Genomic DNA, 21,029 nt, shown 5'->3' with positions numbered 1-21,029 from the left:
TACACTGTCTTTGCAAGAGTGCTGCAGAGGCACACACCCCAACCATTACTAAGGTTTTAATTCATCAAGCAGGAGTAAAATCACAAGGCATACTAACAGATCATCAATCCCAGAATTATTTGACCTCATTGGCAGATGTTCTCCTTTTAGTCACGTCTTGCCTCTGTACCTGGGGCATAACATAATGCCAACATCTGTCATCTTCCCCCTTCGAAAGGCCTCCATTCCCAGGCTAGTTCAGTATTTTATTCATTTAGCTTAGTTCAGTGGTTTTATTCACTCAAGCTCCTGAGGGTGCTGGTGTCATTAAACTTTCTGTTGGGATTGCCCATCTCTTGGAAGGAGTTTGGCTGAGCTTGTCCAGCTGTGCGTGAACCTTTCTACGAAAAGCCACCAAAGCAAGAAAGAGAAGCGTTGGGATTTTTTTAACTGGCTAGGAGGCTGCCCAGCTCTCAACTTATCTTGCCCATGGAGTGAGAAATTCTCACCAGTGTGCTTGGATAGCAAAGCTCCACCTGGTGCTCCTGACAGTAAAGTTCCATCTGGGCAGCAGCAGAAGTGGAAGGTATTTGGGGTGGAGATATTTGGGTGGAGAAAAGGGAGGCAGGGAAAGCCCCTCCTGTCCTCTGGAGAATCCAATTTGGCTCCAGTTATTCCCCATCGATCATTCTTTATGGGCCATTTAACTTAAAGGGGCAACCGAGGGCATTTTGTGGTAAGGGATGGCAGATGGGAGCTTCGCACAACACTGCACATCCTTAATGCAGCTCTATGGGGCTGCTGCCTGCCAACTGTTTGATAATGCCATGGTGGAGAAGAGTTCCTAACGCAGGCAAAGAAAGCCAGTGGAGTTAGCAGAAGACAAGGGGGAGTTTCAAATTAATTTGGGGGGATGGGGAGGCAGCCTTAGGCATGTCCCCATCTGTCAACTCTCTTCTCTTAACAGAGCCATCCCTGCCTCTTCACTTGCCCTCTTTCACCACACTCTGGACTCAGCATTGCCCCGGAAAGGGTTTTTGGTGCTCTACCTTGCAGAACAGAACAGTCAAGGAGGAAGCAAAGGGTGAAGAGCAAAGCCAAAGTTCCCCACTGCCCAACAAGACCAAGTCCTTAGCAGGGGCCAAGCAAGACTGACTCCTGAAGCCTTCGCCCAGTGGGATCCCATTTTACAGCCTGGGGGAGGGCATTCCTTCAGAGGTTAATCAATCAGAAGTTTATTTCTTTATTTCTGATTTAAACAGATATGGCCATTCACTCAACAAGAGTCTCTGGGCAGCTAAAGATCATTTAAAAACAACCAACAATAAATAGGATCAATTTCAAAGGGCAAATTTTAACCAAAGCGCTTGGAATGATTCAAAAACATACAGCAATACACCAAGACAAGCTCACCCAAACAGCCTGGCCCCATGCCCAGGGGAAGAACTGGCTCTTCAGAAGCTTTCAGGTGGCCAGCGGGGTTAGCCCATTGAGATCTTTGGTGGTGGGGGGAATGCTGTTCCAAAGGGCAGGAACCGTGACAGAGAAGACACACTTCCTAGGTGCTTTTAGGTAGCATTGTTTAATAGAGGGAACCCAGAGCACTTCCTGTCAGAATCTGTGGGATGAGCAGAGATCACTGGGGATAGGGGGTCCCACAAATAACTCAGCTCTGTGCCATGAAGGGTTTTATCGGTGATAACCACCACCTAGATTGTATTTGGACGTCTGCTGGGAGCTAGTGCAGCTCACGAAGAAGAGGTGTTACATGGGCATATGGAGGCACCATGCCGCTCCCTCCTGGACCAGCTGTTCTTCTGAATGGCCTTCAAGAGATGCCTATGCAGAGGGCATCGCAATAATCCAGACAGGAGGTGACTGAAGTATGAGTAATAGTGAGTAGGGCCTCCCAATCTGGGAATGGGTACAGTTGATGCACAAAATGGATCTGTGCAAAGGCCTTTCTCGGCATGGCTACCGCCTGCTCTTTGAGCAGAAACCAAGAGTCTAGGAGGCCCTAAACTGCACATCTGCTCTCTCTGGGGAAAGGCTGCCCCATTCAGAACCCAAAATGGTAAGTATCCAGATCTGGGAGATCCCCAACCCACAGCCGCTTGGTCTTTCTAGGGTTGAACTTCAGTCTGTTTCTCCCCATCCTGGCCCTACAGCCAGAGCAAAAACTAGATGGGATACCATCTCCTCTTCTTTTTGCTCAGCAAAGTGCAAGCAGGCACAGAGAGTTTTTTTTATCAGTCCTTGAACTAGCTGCTTTGAAACGCCTTTTGAAATTAGTTTGAGGGCCAACATTTGCCATCCCTTGCCTTGATCAATTATTCGCGCACAAACCTGAAAACGAACCGGGTTTCCCAACATTCTGCAATATGGCACATCATCACATACAAAGCCTCGAATATACAAATCTGGGCATATATAAGTAATTTTGTGTCTCCCCCCCCCCCCCCCCACTTATCCTGGCATCCAGAAACACACACCCGAATCAGAGAAAGCTTTTTGGAGTTCATCTCTCCCAAGCAACCTCTCTTTTCCTGCCTTACCTCCAAGAAGCAGGATAACTTAGAAATGGAAAGACTGCCGTTTTGCTCCATTTAGTAAGTAAAAGATTACTGGTGTGAATCTAGATTGCAACCAATGTCACCCGAGTCCGCAAATGCCGAACTCTGTTCTTGTCACAGGATAAGCACAGGACCTTGCTGGAAAGAGACGGCCAGGGATTCTGCCAAAGACAATCTGGTTTGAAATTCCTGATCCGCCCGTTCGTGCATATGGCATTGTTGCACATTCCAGAAATTAAAGACAGAGTGAAGCTGGGACGTAGCAGTGGGAGGGGGAAAGAGTGATTTATACAAATGCCAGGCAGGTGGAATGCAAACTAGATGCAAATAAGACTTAAAACTGTTTGCACGTCAGGGCCCTCTATTTTGAGCTGCTGATGTAGCCAGCAACGGCAGTTCACATGGCATTCCGATGGCTGTCAAAAATCTGCTGTTTTCTCAGTTTGGCCACTCTAGCTGAAGAGCAGAAGCTTGGATTTCAAAAAAAGATAAACTCTGGGAACAGGATTTTCAAAAGATAGAGAAAAGTGAACTTGTTACAGATCTTCTAGTCTCTCCCACTTAGTGTCGCTTTCTCTCATTTGACTGGGAGCTTTTCTGTGCAAAAAATGTGCTCTTTTTTTGTGTTATGGTCAAATCCCAACTCCCTCTGATGATTCAACAGCTTCAGACCTACCTGGAGTCTCAATACGTATTTGGGACCCATTCCTTAATTGTCTTTTAATGCAAGATTTATATGGTGAGAATGCTGCTGCACAAACCAATCTTAGATCAGGTTATGTCCTATCCCTTGATAGAACCTTGACTGAGAAAGAATCAGTCCAGCTCCCGCAAAGGGAAGTATTGCAGCTGGAAACTTTTAGAATTCTTATTAGACCAGTGGGTGATTTCTATAAAACCCTAAGAATCCAGGAAACCATCTCATACCTGGTCAGGCTATTTGACCACTGGGTGCAGGATGAGTTCGTATATCACACTAAAGTATAAGTTGGCTTGCTTGGTGCTAATTGAACTTCTTCTATGAACCTAGCCATTACAGTGTGCAAACCTCAGCCTAAAGGAAAGTGTGCACCTAGCTGATTACAGCTTCTTCCAGAAACCATGCTTGAGCAAACCATGGATTAGGGCAATGTGTCTTTTCTCATCACTCAATACCGATCCTTTGAACTAGAGGTGGCAGGGAGTCTAAGACCTTTTGCAGGCTACACGTGGGCTGACCCTAACGTAGCAGCTGCTGATGGGTGTGATGAAGATGCTGCTAAAAAGATCTTCATGCTCAGCTCTTTTGGTCTGCTCTGCTCCATCACAAAGAGCCTTAGCTCCTCTTGGAATGGCACTGGGTACATTCCCCTACCCCAGTTTCACATCGGGACCTGCCAGTCACTGGAGTTTGAAAACAAGGGATTGTCAGGTAGCAGGGTTTAATCCGCATTCCATGCAACGTCTGCATTGGCTCCCAATGCTAGACCCCTCTGATACTCATTGCTTCTCTAGCCTTTTCCCCTCGGCTTCCTTCCCAAAGAGGCTCCGCCACCAGATCCTTCTTCTGCGGAGGCAGCTCACTGCTCCCAGGCCCTTCTTGTTCCAACCCCCAACAGGTTTCTATTTAGCATCTACCAGATTTGCTGATATCTACACCGGCCCCTCTGAGAGTTGAATTGGCAGGCATGTCTGGAAATCCAAAAAGCCATCTGTAGAGCTCTGGCCTGGCAGATGGCTGAACAGACCAGCAAGAAAACGGGATGATACTATTTCAAAGCAGGAAAAAACCTGGGACTGGCCAATTTCTTCTCCATTCCTGTGCACTTTTGTTGCAGGGCTTGTTTCCATGGCAGGCAAGGAAAGGGGTTTGTTGCTTTGTTCACCTATTTATTCATTTGAGGGCCTGAGCCCTACAGGGCCGCTACGTCATCTGCCTTGCCGTTGCAGAGATTTTAATGCGGCCGTTCATTAAGGAGGGACGGATAAGTTTATTATTGCTTCTTTCTTCAGATCTGTTTCGCGTTTGATCATCTAGACCATTGGTTCTCAACGGGGGCGGTACTGCCCCCGGGGAGCGGTGGGAGGATGCTGAGGGGCAGTGAACTTGTTTTGGGCGGTAGGGGGGCGGTGGGCATGTTTTGGGCAGTAGAGGGGCGATGAGCATGTTTTGGCATTCGAACTTAATTTTAAAACTCCCCCAAAATTTATTAAATCGATTATCCGGTTTACACCATTTGTACCAGCAATAAAATGAACGTACGCGACGGCTGCCCTCACGCACTTCTAAGAATGGTGAGATGAATTTGTATTCTAGGTAGGCTGACCTTGAAGAACTCGACACTACGATTCTTCTCCGATCCCAACCAGCACAGCGCATGCGTCAGCTGTCTTCCCGCGCGATTAATCGCAGTGCGTGCGTTGAGCATCCTTTCAATATGAATGTTTGATTTGACCCGTGTTTCTTGAGTTGCTTTTCGTTCGCTTCATTTTTTTTGCATTAGTCATTTTGATTTTAATAAAAGGAATGCAATTACCTTCCAGGGCAAAAGTATCGAGTTAAATCAAACAAATTTGGTGTGTAAGTCTACTGAAAAAAATTACTTAAAATTTTTGCCTTTTATAATTCAGTAACTCCCCCCCCCTCCCCAAAGGGTGGCGTTGAAAAATTTTCCGCTCCTTAGGGGGGCGGCAGCTTCAAAAAGGTTGAGAATCACTGATCTAGACCTTTCTTCCTTCCAAGTCCCACCATGAATCTGTTTCCTTTCTTAAAACACACAGGCCCAAAGAGAAGCTTTGGGAAAGGTGTATTTTGTGGCTGAAGGGCGGTTGATTGGCTTCTCGAGACAAGAACACCCTTTCAGACCTACTTTAGCCCCCGGATTGTTTTTCAGGGATACATTTTTAAAGTAAAATAAAAACAAAATCTGTGGCAAACTTTGGGGTGGAGTGAAACTGGCAGGGTGAAACAATCTGTACGGTACATCGCGAGGTGACATCAGGCTGGTTCATTTCCAAAGGCAGATGGAAATTCTCAAGCGTTTTGTTCACAAAGCCGGAGATTTTTAACTTTCCGGTCAACAGGCTTGATATAACTGATTGCTGTGACCTCTCCCCTCTTTAATCTGGAGGGGTGTGTTTGATCAGGCATATTTTCAGCAGCCAGTCCAACGTCGGGAACCATGGTCACTGCAACTCAGCCACATGTAAATGCATGCATAGGCAACCAGTAGATGCCATTATGATATCACATACCTCATTACAACATTGATGCATGTACTATCACTTGCCTTCCTCCCCAAAGATGCCCATGTAATTCCACTTATTTACTTATTTATTTATTTAATTCGATCTGTACACCGCCTGGCTCCCAACAACTTAGTCTCCCCCTGACTAAGCTCAAGGAAAACTGGATTAGGGTTTCAGTAGGGGACAGAGTTCCATCGCACTGACTGGCCAGTGTTCATATCATCCATCCGTAAAAGCCTTTTCATCTTTCTCTGAGCATTATCAGTGAGTTATTCCTTGTACGATTCAGAAGAATCTCTTTTCCCCTCTCTAAAGCATTTTTTAATGGAAAGGAGAAGCGCCAAATCAGTGTTCATCCAGAGAACCCCGTAAACAAGGTCCTAAATGAACAACACAGGAAATGGGGGAAGTAAAATTTGAAAGGGACAGCAACCGAACTGCTCCCATTCCTATGGATATGAAAATGAAAATGCAGTTAGCTGTGCATGCAACTTTAAAGCACCAAGACCGAGCTGTAGACTGCTGGAGCATGAAGTGAGATGAAATAACAAGATGGGAAACCGGACGGTGTGTTCCTTCACTCTTAAAAAAGTACGGCCCATTTCAATCTGAACTCTGAAATCTTTTTGATTTTTTTTGGGGGGGCCAGACTTCTAATGTCCAAGTTATGACAGCCATGCTCCAATTCTGCCGGTGTTTCTTAGGAACTTGCTGGCACAGAAGCAGAGTTGTGAATCCAACCTTGGCCTCTCCTAATGGTCTAGTGTCGCGGTGGCTGCTGGCTGACCCCAGCCTCAGCACCGTCTGGCCAGCTGCCTTTTCCTTCTCCAGTCACAGCTCCACGATCAAGAGCCACAAGGAGCTTTTGCAACAAAAAGGAGTGTCTTTTCATACATTAGGCTTAAAGCAGGGTTTTAACTCAATAATGTCACAGTGACATAAACAGGGCAACAGAAGCTGGAGGTTCATAGAGAGAAGTGCTCTAGGTCAGTGTTTCTCAACCTTGGCAACTTGAAGATGTGTGGACTTCAATTCCCAGAATTCCCCAGCCAGCATGGGGAATTCTGGGAGTTCAAGTCCACACATCTTCAAGTTGCCAAGGTTGAGAAACACTGCTCTAGGTAATTAAACCCACCATGGAATTAATCCAGTATGTTTCACTCTGTTGTGGTGATACATACTGGATTAAGCTCAGGAGACTCTAAAAGAAACTGGTTGGTCCCTAACCCTCTCCCTTTAGATTTATTTATTATAATATGAAAGTCTGATTTTGCTTTACCAGCCCAGCAAATATTTAATCAGACAAATTGGCAAAGCATTTGGGAGACTGTGATGAAGACAGAAATTAGAATTAGGTCTGTTTTTGGATTAGAGTATAGCGTGAACTCAGTCAATGTGACTTGTAAAGTGTGGTTCATTATCAGCGCTCCTGACCATAGGACAAACAGGTTGGGTTCACGATCATGTTCAGTAATAATGTGATTCATTTGGTTTGGTTTAAAGTGCCCTGATGAACCCAGCCCCAGAGTTCTGTAAACCACAATTTATCACTACATATTATATACAAACAGCCAATTGTAGTTTACTCTACAAACCATGGTTAAACAAACTTGACTTAGCAAAGTGTATGAAGCACCTCATCATCTTAAATAGCAGAGTAGGTGATCAATGTGCTACATTCTTTTATATTGCAAAAAAACCCAAACTCCTAGAAATCATCTTATACAAGAAACAGAAGATTTGCTATAGCGTATTTTCCATTCTGTCCTGTTCAGCGGTTCTCTAGATTTCCAGGCACAGGCCCTTCCTTTCAATCCCCTGCAGTCATAACACAACTGAACCCTAAACCACTGATGTTCTAAATCCTTGTTCTAGATCCACTGTTTTCTACAGTAGAAAAAAATTAGAATCACTGTGTTCCCTAATTTACTATTACATTACCTGTAAGACTAAATCAGAGAGAAACTCCACGGTTGTGTGACTTTGCAATATCTCACCTTGTTGATTTTATTGGTTTTGGGAAGTGTCTGGCTGATGTGCAGATCTGAATATCTGGGGGGTTTCCGCAGCGGATTGTTAATATCGCATGGCACAGATTCTGTCCGGACTAATCTTGCTGAATAAAAAAAGAGAGAGAAAGAAAGAGAAAAGGCTGGAGAAAAGGAAAATGAAAATAAAGAAAGGCAGAACAAGATAATCCACACTTAGCAATCTATAATTTTATGAGCACCTCCCCTTGAAGCACCAAAATTTTAGCGTAATCTGGTAATTAAGGTATTCCGTTTAGAGCAGTGGAGACCAACCTTCAAGTTTAACATTGGACAGTCACAGAACAACCCAGTTTACAGGATTTCTGTATAGGGGAAAAGTTGGAAAAGGAAATCTGATAAACATCATTTTGAGCTCAGGAGGAAATGTGAAGGAATATAAAACTAATGAATCCTTTTCGTAAAATGAAGCAGCAAAAAATGTGGTTTGTCACTGAGCTATGTCTCCTCTTCCAACCTGGCATCTCCCAGATGTTAAGGATGACAAAAGTCACACACAGAAATAATATGTACATGTGTGGGAGACTGTGGAACATGGGAGAATCAGTCCAGTTCTTTGACCTGCTATCAGGGCTGTTGTCACACGCTACACTCTATGCTGTCTTCACGATTCATAAAAGCCACCCTGTTCCTGGGAAAGATTCTGCTCAGTCTGCACAAATCCTTCAGACTCTTTACATGAGATGAATATTTCTTTGCCCTTTATCAATCTGGACTCCAATAATCGGTATGACTTCTACTGTTTGACTGCCATACCACAACGTTTGTGAGATCCTTTTGTGTAATATTTTGCTGACCCACTGCAAATCATTTTGTTCCATCAACCCATTGGCTGTCCTTTCCAGATGGTTAATTAAGAAGTTGAACTCCAGACTGTTGGAGTGTTCCTGTCCCCTTCGTGAAAACCTACTGTTGATGCCAAGGATCTTTTCCCCTAATATTTTAGCCCATCTTGGGACCTGGATTCTCATCCAAGATTCCTGGTTGCATTGCATTTATTTTTACAAATCTCTTCCACTTTTAGATTCTTTAAAATTGCCCCAGTACACTTCTTCCTCTCTGTCCAACTTCTTTCACAATATATATCCTTTCTCTGAACACTTTGCTTTGCTGGTACCAATCTTCAGGTGAACATCACATCCATTACTTTTTTTCTCCATCACTATTGCTTATGGTGTCCTATCTTGAGGGTGCATTTTAATTCAACATCTGATGATCCTCATTTGTCTCTTCATTCAGGCTTTGGTCCTATGTCTGCTGACTTCATATAAGTCCCCAGTGAATTAAGTGAAATTGGCCTCTCAGTAGACAGATTGGGGTGTTAAGAAGTTTGAAATCAACTTCTCCAACCTTGCTTATCTTGACTGATTTTTCTTTTGTCTAACTTTGCCTTCTACTTAAGGACTTTATCCCTAAATTGGTTGTAATCTGTGAGAAGGGCCCATAGATTGTTTGTAATTAGGTGTAGCAGCAGCAGCAGGAGGAGGAAGAGGAAGAGGAAAAGGAGAAATCGTTCTCAAACAGCCTTGGTTCATAAAACATACTAAGCCATAACATGGTTTGTTTGGTTTGTTAAGTTTATGTTATGTTATGTGAATATGGACAGCTGTGGTTTATTCAGCAAGCCATAGTTCAATAAGCCATGTCTTAGTACAATCTGTGAACTCAGTCTATGATGGCAGTGGCCTTTAGTAATAAGCTATAACACAGATTACTCACTGGAAGAAATTACAATGAGGTTTGGACCTTGAACCCTCAACAAGACCCCTTCCAGATGTGTGACCACCGAGGCCTGCTCTTTTCATTGGCACCAAGGTCACCAAAGCAGAATAGTAGCTACTGTATTCTCAGCAAAGGTACACTGTGGAAGCTGGAAACGGTGACAGCCTCATTATAGCTAAATGAAATGCATCTTTCTGAGCCTGGATGTTTCAGCTTTCCCCCTCTAGGTAATCGCCTTGGCATGGAAAACTTTAATGAAATGGAAGTGCTGTTGTTTAGGAGAGAAGTCTTCCTTCTGGGGCCTGAGAGTCTTCTGCTCCATATGTATGAAGCTGCTCTTGCCAAGAAGGGGGCTGTTTTTCCAGAGAGCAATCCCAAAAAAAAGCTTTTTTTTTTTCTAGGGGGCAAGTAAATATGCCCCTGGCAAGCCCCTGGGAAGGGACATAAGGGAGATTTGTTACACCAGGTCGGATGACTGGTCCAGCCAGTTCAGTGCTGATACTACAGAAGGACAACCTGCAGCCCTCCAGGTGCTGCTGAAGTACAACTCCCAGCTGTCTTGGCCAGCGCAGCAATGAGGAAGGGCACTGGGAGTTCATACAGCACATTAAGCCTTGCCCTGATGGACATGCTTGGCTTGGCTCCGTGTGTTCTGCGAACTTAGCCCCTGTGGTTTTCAAGCCTTGTTCTTGGTTTCCCACATGGTGGGAATGTTCTGCCAATTATGTTTTATTCAACATAGCTTAGTGCATTCTTTAAATCAGGTCACAAAAGACTACGGAATTCAGTGAAATTTGACATACATGCCAAGATGGCCACCTTGGAAGATATCCTTCCAGGCAATATACAGATCCCTATTCAAGCATCCGACTGGGCACTCACACATCTTCACAATCTCTGCAGATGCCTCCAAAGGAGGGGAGACAGCAAGGAATCCAAGCTGAAAATTTGAGAAGGTGTACTGCACACTCAGCAAAACAAAGTCTATGATATTTAACCAGGATCCAGTAGAAAGAAGAATGGACCAAAGGATATTCTGGTTGATGCTCTATAAATGTTTTTAGAAAACTATAGGAGTAAAACTTTTCACTGAGGAGAAGAGGTAGCCTTATGTTTAGATATTGACAGCCAATGGCTTTTTGCTTTTGTATCTCCACCCCCTCACCCCAGTATCCCTGGGAACCATGCTTTGCAGCATCTTCCTGGTCCTTGTTGTCATATAAAAAACAAGAAAGCAAGGAGCCCCCAAGCATTGTGTCTTTAAAGGTAGATCCTCTCCAAATTCTTAGCTGGCTCCTGCCCACCTAGAGCTATTGAATGGGGAGGAGAATTCCCCCAAGACCAGAAAGTTTCCCTCTAGAATTTGGGAGAAAGCAGAAATGTGGTAGGAATAGGAAGCAGTTGTTGCAAGGAGGAAGAATAAGAATCAAAGGTTTTGGAAACCCCGAGAAGTGAAATGAGTTTTATATATGAAGCCAGGGGAGCGTTTGTGGCAGGAAGCTAAGAAAAGCCTGTGACATGTTTCATTCTAGGATTCAAATGGAATGAGAAGTGCCACTGTAGTGGTTCTTACCTCCACGGTGGATGATCAGCACGTGACACGGTGGGGCCTGTTTGGTACATTTGTTGTGGCACTTTAGCCTAGGAGAAATCAAGCAGAAGAACAGTTGACTTGAGGCTTAGCTCATGGAAAGAGAAGGTTGGATTTCGGAGTAGTCAAACTGGGTCACCGCCCTTCCAGAACAAATGCAATGGAGTTTCTTTATTGGCCAAAAAAGCTTCCAGATCAAGCCGGAGAGAGGGCCGGTTGTGCAAAATCAGTATTTCCAGCTCTCTGGTGTCAAAGGCCCAGCCTTGACAAGTATCAGTGGAAAGTTCCAGAATTCAATTCACTCTTTTTTCCCCCCTCATCTTGGTCTAGGCTTTTTTGACGGCGTTACCAAGGCATCTCTAAACTCATGGAGTGTCCGTAAGAAGTTTTACGTTCCCACTACCAAAAATGGATGGCTTAGTCTACAGAAACCATTTTCTATCTTCCGGGGCTGGGGTGGAGGAAGCAAATACCCAACCCCTTATGCTCTGGAGGTGCACTTGTCTCCAGGGAGATATACGAAGGACTAGATGTCTGCCACAAAGGAAAGCAGAAGCTAGCCGCAACAGTTTGCTATATTAGGTGTTTGGGGAATGCGCAACTTACAAAAAAGGAGCCGTACTTGCAGTTTTTACATTTCAGCCCAAACAACATTCCTTTCCCACAGACAGTGCATGTCTGGGACATCCAATACTTTGTGGAAAACCTGGAGAGACAGAGTGAGAGATTGACCTCTATTAAGTCTGCAAAAGCTTCTTCTTCTCCGGATGAGAGCATTTCTTATTGAATAAATCTTCCGTGATCTCTGCAGCCCTAGCTCCCCCGTCACCCAAATCAGAATTACGTATTGATTTTGTTTTAGCAAGCCAATGCAAATCAATTTCGTTAGTCTTGCAGTTAGTATTTAATGCAAGTGGGAGTTTCGAGGGCGTCAAACAAATTATATATTCCCCCAAGTCAAAGAGGGCAAATGGGAACTTCGGTAGCCTTTTCTGCAACCAGTATATCCCCAAACCAACAGAATATTACATAAATTGATTTAATAAATAAAAAATAAATATTAGGTTGCCTAAAATTCAGTTTCAGTACAGAACACGCTAGTGTCCCTGACTGACTGCACCACCTGGAGTAACTCTTGGTGCACACATTTTCTCCTGATGCTTACTATGGTTACTAAGGGTTTGGATTAGTATTTTATTTTTCTGTCCCCAAGTATCCATGGCTACCAATAACAATGATGCATGGAAAGCGGAAGACTGAGTGATATCTGTTGAGAGCACGCAAGGAGGATATAAATAGCTATCCTTAGAGGGTCAAGATGCAGGAATTAGGAAAGAGATGATTTAAAAAGTCATGAACTTTTTCTTACCCAAGGGCTTAGCAATCTTCTCAAGCCAGAGGTCCCATCGCATGGTTTGGTAGAATGGCCACCCCTTCCTCAGTTTTCCCCATTGTCATGAGATTTTGGTGAGGCGTTGCACAAGAATGCTAAATTCTTAGTAGATTCTTGCACAAGATTCAGCTGTTTCACTAGAAAATCTCTTGGGGAGATTTGGCAACCTCATGACATTTGACCATCTTTTAATGAATTCAAGGGTCAATAGGCACCATTGGAGGAGGTGATTCTTTTCTTTGACCCTCACAGGTGCTGGGCTCTTACACTTGTGTTAGGCCCAAGGGAATGGTTTGTCTAGAACTATCACAAAGTACTGTGAATTGAACTTCACGTCTCCATCTCAAGGGCTTTCCTATACTTCCTTCTTCCAGGACAGAGCAGAGAAAATCAGATGTTACAGATAAAGCACAGGGCAGTTACTGACCATAGCTGGGAGCTGAAATTGAAATGACAGGCTGCTGTCACCTGTTGGGGTGGGAGTGAAGACCTGAAGGTACATGAAATGGTCTACAGCAGGGAGAGGGAACCTGAGGCCAGAATTAAGTACAGTTCCAAACAGCTCCAGCCAGCATATTTAATGGTGAGAGATGCTGGAGGAATGTGTTCCCATCTCTAGCCTAAAGAAATCCATCTTTTTTCCTTCTCCCCAAGAAATCCCTAAACCAGTGTTTCTCAACCTTAGCAACTTTAAGACATGTGGACTTCACCTCCCAGAATTCCCCAGCCATGAAGTCCACATGTCTTAAGGTTGCCAAGGTTGAGAAACTTTGTCCTAAACCGATGCAAGAACAGGAAGAACTGAATTTAAGATTGGGAAAAGAAACAAGGAATGGAGAAAACTCACATGGGCAGATTTGTTCCTCATCATTAGGGAATTCTCCTGACTCTGAACTGGTGCCATACTAGCTGCTCAGTCATGCCTGATACGAGTACAAGGTCTGAGAATACCCTTTCTGACATTGAGCCCCCAGAGGCAGAGGGCAAGGAGATGGGGCAGTCTCATCTAACTTCTGATTTTCAGCCTGCAGAGGAAACTACAAATAACTATCTCTATGGCTCTGCAGGTGCCTCCTGAATATTTGTTATACCTGTGTTTGATTGAGTTTCCAAGATCCCGTCGAGGAATTTGTGGGGACCAGCGAGGTACTGAGAGTGTATCTGGAGACAGGAGGAAAAGAAGAATACAATGACTAAATAGGAACATTCACTTTCCCTTCTGCCATAGAAAGGATCTGGATAATTAGGGGTCAGTGATACTATTCGTTTTCTGATTATTTTTGGAAGCAAATACATTTACAGTACAAGGCAAGTCCTTTTTCCAGGATTCTAACTATTGGATTCCAATCCCTCCTCCCAACACTAAGTGAATGTTTCATGCTTACGAAACATGCTGACCCCACTGGATTTGTATGGCCGCCCCCCGAAACTTCCTACATAGTTTGGCATTTTTGCTAGTCTCTGAACTCTCCCAAATCTTTTGATAGTTTCCTGCTTTGTGTGGGTAGTCCTGTTTTGGCTACCTAAGGAACAGCACAGGTAAGAAACCAGCCAGCAATTACACTCAAATAAAAAAAATTATGACTACGGCAATAAGAACATGAATAGTTTGCCTGATTTATACTAAAAATATTAGGTAATATTATTTAGAAATGTTTAGCACACACATACCCACACATATACTCATACGCAGAAGAGTAAAATTCAGGGAGGGGAGAGAGGATCCGGTGAATTATGTATCCAAGAACTACAGCAAGCACTGAATTCTATTTACATGTATTACAAGCAGCAACTCAGAACCTTGAGTTATCAAAGGCACAAGTGGCATTGCGACATGTGATTTATTAAGGGGGTTATCTGGAACATTACTGATAATAAGAAATCTCCAGGCAGATGCCCTCTAGGGTGGTCTATGGCTCCCAAAATTCCCAGCCCACATAAAGCAGAGATGGGAGTGGAAACTGCACCAGTTTCACTATTTATCCTACTGGCCCTATTCCCAACCAGCGCTGTTTTATATGATTTTATTTCTCCCTTATTGTTATTATTATTGGAAAGAATTAATACGCTGTGTTTTCTCTTTTGCTGCATTAGGGAAGCCCCTTCCTGATTTTTAAAACAGAACAGTGGTTGGAAAAAAGAGCACTCAGTCAAAATTCTCCCCTCCCTTCAACAGTACTTCTAAATCGGGAGGCCAAGAAAACATCCGGAAGTTGCTGATGGGCCTTTATGAAAGTTAAAGGAGCAAATTTTCCTCTTTGGTTGTAGGGACTGCAGGTGGGAAGTGAGCTGCTGGAGAAAACGGAGAAGGACTGACCTTCTTTCGGGCTTGGAGAGATGTGAAACCGCGCAGGGGCTGGATAATGTTTCGTCATGGCTGAACTGAGCTAGCGCCGAAGCGTTCGTTTTTTAAAACTTGGCTGCTCTCCGGACGCGCGTCAAATCTTACCTAATTTCTCCTGAGCCACTCTTGGGGGTTCACTCTCAACCTGTCCATATTTAGGCAGGACTTGGAATATACAAAAGAATCACTGGAAAAAACGTGAAGCGGAGGCACGTGGCATCTCTTCTCCAACGCGCAGGGAGAGAATCTTCTATCCCATCCTGATGCCTGCTGTGCTGTGGTGTGAGCGCTGCCGCGTTAGTTTTGTCGTGGTCATTACCATGATTACGATGCCTTCAAAACACGCACACCTGGCTGTCCAGATGCTTGACGTTTCATTGATTCTCGGAGACCTAAATGCCATTTCTGAGCAATATAAACCGGGGCTACTGAAATTTGACCACGTGTAGCCACCAAGCAGGCAGCAGGCTGACCCGAGGGTTTACTACATACATTAGTCAATCCTTCAACAAACGGGCTCTGGAGTAGCATTTTATATAGGCTCTGAATACCACTGTTTGCTTTCGTGTCTTAGCTTTGTATTGCAGGTTAAGGTGTTTTTAATTATGTGCCATTTTGGAAGGTTACATTTGCATCAGACCTCCCGTGTGGTACTAAGGCTCCCTTTGCTGCGGAAGACACGTAACTTAGAGGGCCTGTTTTTCGTAGCAACGAAAAAGGTTGCTGAGAGATAAGCAGGAAGCAAATACGGGCAGCCCTCCAATTCCAGTAGTGGCCAAAGGGAAGCCCAGAGGAAAGTTGTACGCAGAAAATTACCCAAGGAGCCCCAGATCCTCCCATGCTTGCTCTGTTTTCAGAATCAGAACATTTTATTCTCTGCTGTTTTGCCTCAAACCAGCCATGCCCTTTTCTAAATCACTCCATTGCATTCTCCTTCTCCAGGTGTCTGTTTCCTCTCACCTACCCACCAATATGCTATGGTTTATCCCACATCTGCTTTTTTACCCCCTCCTGTGATTTTCCCAAACCTTCTGGTATCTTAGGTGGGGATGGTGCTGTTTAAATGACACTAAGATACTTGGAGGTTGAGTTTGTTATTGAGGTGTAGGACTTACTCGTCCAGAAATAGGTAGATTCAGTATTATGAACGACATACGATACAGAACTTTTCTGTTCATTAGCAAGTTCTCCCTTTCCCACCACCACTTCTCTAATGCACCGCAGCAGAGTGATACATTCACAAACAGAAAACCACAGGACCATCTGGCACGCAAGCTGTGATGCCCAAGCGTCTAGAAATGAGAAACTTGGGGTTCTCCAGATGTGGCTAAACTGCCACACCCAGTATCACTCACTTAATGGCGCACTACAGGAGCTGTTATGAAAAGTAGTTCAGCAATACTGGATGGGCCAGCAGTTCTCACAGAGTCCTGGCCCCTTATGATGTCCAGCTCAACCCTTAGGAGTTCCACCTGCGGTTTACTCCAGTCTCTGTTCTCTTCCCACTTCCAGGCTGGGTTCCAAAATCTTACATCTGCCTCCACCGTGGAATTAACATTTCAGCAATCAGGCATTAAGTCAAAGTTATCTGCCGAGAGCCAGGGAAAGTGGCTGATTTACACCCCTCAAGATCTGGTCTGGATAAGTACAAAGGGACTGCTTTATTTTCAGAAATGCCATTTGCTCATCCCTAAATCACATTATACAAACGAGCCACCCTCTCTCCCCACCTCTTGTCCTTTGTGAACACAGGCAATTACAGATGCTTACCTGAAGTTAAATTAAACCCTCTGCTTTATCATCCACAATTTATTTCCACTAACTTTTAGTTGGCCTCAATTAAATCCCGCTATTTTACCGAGAGGGAGCGAGGGGGGAAAAAAGAGGGGGGGCTAGCTGAGGCACTTAATTATTTTCTATAACATGCTCATTGCCAAAAAAAATTATTATTAAAGTATATCAGGAATGATGACCTCTGAACAAAGCACGGAGGAACCCTCTGTGGTTTGCAGGTAATTATTTCCATTACAGGCATGATGGATGAAGGATCAGAGGTATTAACAATACTCCCAGTGTTTTCGGTGGCATGCGGGGTAGGGAGGGAGAGGGGAAGAGGACTGAAATGCTGCAGTGGAGGAGCTCCGATAAATTTCAGAGAGGGTTCTTTGCGGGCTAATTTACTATTTTCTTTTCTAAGCCAAAGGAGATGAAACGGCAGCAATTTCCTTGACGTTAAAAGAGGAATCTAGTAATAAGGGGCAGTCGTCTGGTTTTACTGTGAACCTTTAGCAATAAATCAGGGAGGAAGCTTCGCGCCCCTCCCCTCCCCAAAACATTGCTTAAATGAGATTCAGAAGCAAAAGGAAAAGTCCTGTACAGTATCACTAATCTTAAGTGGCTGTTGGGGTTTTCTGAGTTGAATCAGGGCCAAAGTGAAAGAGGTTCCGAATCCAGCTACTTCTCCTTTTGAAAGTTTAAATCTCGGGCTTTGATTGTTGGTGGCTGAGCAACGGGGCAAAGAAGTTGCTGCCGGGGCTATCCGTTCTTGTATCTAAGATCAAAAGGAGAGCCCCACTGGGTCAGTCCAGTGTGCTCTTTGGGCCAGAGTGTTCTTCCCCTGTCGATCAATCAAAGCCTTGGAAAAAACATGCAAGCAGGACATGAGCAGAATTCATGTCCTCCCCCTTGAGACCCCCTTGCAAATTACCTTGGAAACTCCATGGCTTTTGGTAGTGGAGGTAATATATCACCATCACTGATAGTTTTATTTATTTATTTTTTCTCTCTCTCTCTGTATATTTAATCTCTTTCTAAAGCAGTCATGGGACTCAAAACTCCATGTGGCAGCCAGGTTGATGGTTAATCTACATGTTGTAGGAAGAAGTCTTTTCTTTCGGTTTGGGTTAGCCTGTAAGATGCCCCCAACCTCCAGGCTGTGTTGTTCTTCACCCAGTGTGACTATCCCACCAACAGACATCCCTGAAATAACTCAACTTCTAGCGATGGAGGAGATGCAGGAAAATGTTCTCATCACTAGGTGGAATTGTACTCTCCTTGGTTGTGACCCTCCCCTATTCCTTGCCATTTTGGATAAAGCTCCACAAGAAACTGGCGCAGCCCCTTGACCATTCCCCCTGTCCCTCCAACTCAAGTTTCAGCTCTGTGATATTCTCTCTGGGGAGAACCATTCAGTTTTTCCTCCCAGAGCTGACAAGCTCTCTTTGACAGACACAGCAGTGTGGGAATGGAGTGGTACAGAAGGCATGACCAAACGAGGGTCGCACCCTTCTCTCTTCCTCTTTGACAAGAGATACCGTGGCAAGGTCGGTGAGCCACGGCTGTCTCCCATTGATGGGCAGGTGTGACAACAAGAACCAAGACCTGGATGGCTCCCATGGCCCTCAAAAGTGAAGTGGGGCCCAGCAGGTGGCACGTGGAGATGAAAGCAGACGGGCGGTGACACCTGGGGTATATCATGGAATCATCTCGCAATGATTACAGAGCGTTTCAAAGAGCTGTCTCTCTCACTGGGAAACAATCCACCCCCTTGGCTAAGGGGCAGACAGCTAGATTTTTCAGGTTGGGGAGGGGGCGGTGAATGAAGATGGATTCGGGTACAGCTAAGCTGAAGGGAGAGGGGACCTCTTAAAATATTGCTCTGAGATACCAAAATCAGCCCACCCCTCCAAATGTCCTCTTCAGACAAACCACTAATTATACTGAGAGATACCCCACAATGCATTTGGCCTCCCAGCAACAAAACTAGGCTTCCGGGCCAAGATGAACAGCAGTGATTTGGGTATTCATCGGATACCCAATTAAGGCAAAAAAATGTCCAAGGAGATCCCAGCCAAACCATAAGAGCTTCTCGGTTTGACAGCAGATTCTAAACAGATCCTAGAGGGGTCTCAGTCTCAGTCTCTCTCTCTCTCTCTCTGCTTTGGTGATTATCTTTCACAGTACAAGCTGATGAATCAAAAGACATTGGAAAACCTCAAGGTCTGTCCTTTTACAGATTTACATAAGGTGCTTCTCAGATTACAGACACAGAGCAAGTCCTTTCCAGACTGCCTGTGTGGCTAAAAAAATCAAGCAATTCATATAGAACCACCAGGCAATGCATTTAACATTGTCACATTCCATCTCTTTGATGCCTCTCCTGTTTGCATCTCATTTTGTTCCCTTTCCATTTTTTGGGCCAACAGGACCAACCGCCCTGACACAAACCAAGCCAATGGCTCCAAACTTTGGCTACCAGAAAAAGTCTTAAATCCTTGTTAGTAGCTCTGAGATCCCCCCCCCCCTTTTCTGGCTAAATGAAATGCATAGAGAAATCAGTCAGAACCATTTCCGTGGAACAAATACACATTTGTTTTAGCCCGGGTCCATATTGTTTAACAATTTTAGCCCAAAAAGGGACTGCAGAAAAATGTATATGGATGACTTTCCTAATTCAACATGTGTACATCACAAAGTTCTAAAAAAAGTGAAGATTTCAGCAAGTAAATTCATGCACTGGTGTGGAAGCTGCTCACTGACTTCGTATAAAAAGTCAGACAAAATAAATGTCTCCATCCTTTGGACTAAACATTGCAATGACGTGTGTGTGTGTGTGCACGTGTAATTGTGAGCCCAAAGTATAAAGCAATCAGTTTCAGGGGAGAATCCTCACCAACCCCATTAAAATAAAGAACACGCAACCAGAAACTGATAATGAAATAAATTCTGTGGTATATATTTGAGCCTCCAAGTCTGTCTTGACTCCTGGCGACTGCCTGGACAAGTCCCTGCAGTTTTCTTGGTGACCTTTTTGGAAGTGGTTTGCCCTGGCCTTCTCCTTCCTGGGGCTGAGAGGGAGGGGCTGGCCCAAGGTCACCCAGTTGGTTTTGTGCCTACCCCAAACTGGGTCTCTTAATTCTGTGCCAGGAAACAATTAAATGGGAAAAGCAAGCTATCAAAACTTGAAAGCCAGGGTGGGGGTGGGGGTGGGGGTGGGGGTGGGGGGGCAATAGACCAATGCGATATCTTTCACCCAGGCAAATACAGGGCCTGTCTTCTCGCTCAGAGCCTTGGAAATAGGGCAAGAAAACAGCGGCATTGCCTGACAGCCTCTGGAAAGATGTCATCAGGTAACAGATGCCAGAGTTGCCCAAAGGACCCCAGGAGATACTTCTCTGCAGCTGCCATTCAACTCAAGATTAATGCCAGAACCTCAGGCCCCAAAGTGAAACTTGGCTTGGCAATCCAGACCATGCTGTATCATAGCCGATGTCAGCAGGACCACCAGAAGGGAAACCTGGGGCCCCGGTGGCAGACAGCAGCAATGATGTCTTGACCCCTTCCATCTGGATGTCCTCTCCTGTTAGGCAGCCTCTGCTGCGCTGTTGTTTTTCTCTCTGCCAGATTGTCAAGGAAAAGCATGGGGCTGACACACACTGATTGCAAAAGCAAGACAACGCTGTCAAAGCCTGCTCCAGAGCATCTCCTTGTCTGTCATGTTAATTAACCCAGGACGACTAGCGCTGCCGTTGGTTCTGTAGGCATTGGCAAGGCTTAAGGCTACTCTCTGATCCGGTCCTGTGGAGGGCTGGAGTAGGAGTCTGTAATTCATATTTTCTTTTCTCAAGTTTGGCCGGCAGGGTCAGGGCTTAGTATCGTCAGGGTAAATCCTGCAGGTCCAGCAGGCAACAGCTTCTGATTTAGACCTCCTGCAAGCTACCACTCATAGTTTGAGTGGTACCTTGCTGGTAGGCAGCTCTTCCAAATACCCAACGTGACATGACCTGGCTGTCATTTCCCACAATGACCCCTAATAATGCAATGTCAAGCTCCGTGGAGCATGACGGGAATTTTAAATGGCAGCTCAGGACTATTATTGGGTAAGTCCAAAGCTTAGGGAGAGGTTGGGGAGGGGGGAGCTATTTTACCATGAGCATCCTGAAACCTAGTGCTGATCCTGGCAGCCAGCATGTTACTGCCACTCTTCCAGGCCAAGCTGGTCTTTCTACAGTTCTTGGGTTTTGATAACGATGTATACCCTTTACTCAAGCTGTAATAAAGTTTGTTGGAATGATGGCTTATAGTGCCCTGAAAGGGCCGAACTCTACAGATACAAAAATACTCCCCTACACCAATATATATGCTCTTGCGG

General features: G+C 44.8%; 1 protein-coding gene across 3 annotated transcripts in view; it reads right to left on the bottom strand.

The window, feature by feature from the left end:
- KSR2 (kinase suppressor of ras 2) overlaps positions 1 to 21,029 on the bottom strand; it is a 153,698-nt gene that overhangs the window by 64,668 nt on the left and 68,001 nt on the right. For all 3 annotated transcript variants that reach the window (XM_007434513.4, XM_025170714.2, XM_088136637.1), the window contains 4 exons: positions 13,626 to 13,695; positions 11,764 to 11,847; positions 11,124 to 11,191; positions 7,778 to 7,896 (listed from right to left, as the gene is read on the bottom strand). In XM_007434513.4, the coding sequence (XP_007434575.2) occupies positions 7,778 to 7,896; positions 11,124 to 11,191; positions 11,764 to 11,847; positions 13,626 to 13,695 (341 nt within the window). The remainder of the gene's footprint in view (positions 1 to 7,777; positions 7,897 to 11,123; positions 11,192 to 11,763; positions 11,848 to 13,625; positions 13,696 to 21,029) is intronic.

This window comes from Python bivittatus, unplaced genomic scaffold, assembly GCF_059951505.1.
Source record: "Python bivittatus isolate LINGU-HERP-01145 unplaced genomic scaffold, Pbiv_v1 ctg000110_np1212, whole genome shotgun sequence".
Classification (NCBI taxonomy): domain Eukaryota; kingdom Metazoa; phylum Chordata; class Lepidosauria; order Squamata; family Pythonidae; genus Python; species Python bivittatus.
The sequence above is the reverse complement of the archived record's forward strand: the minus strand, read 5'-3'. Positions and strand labels throughout refer to the sequence as shown.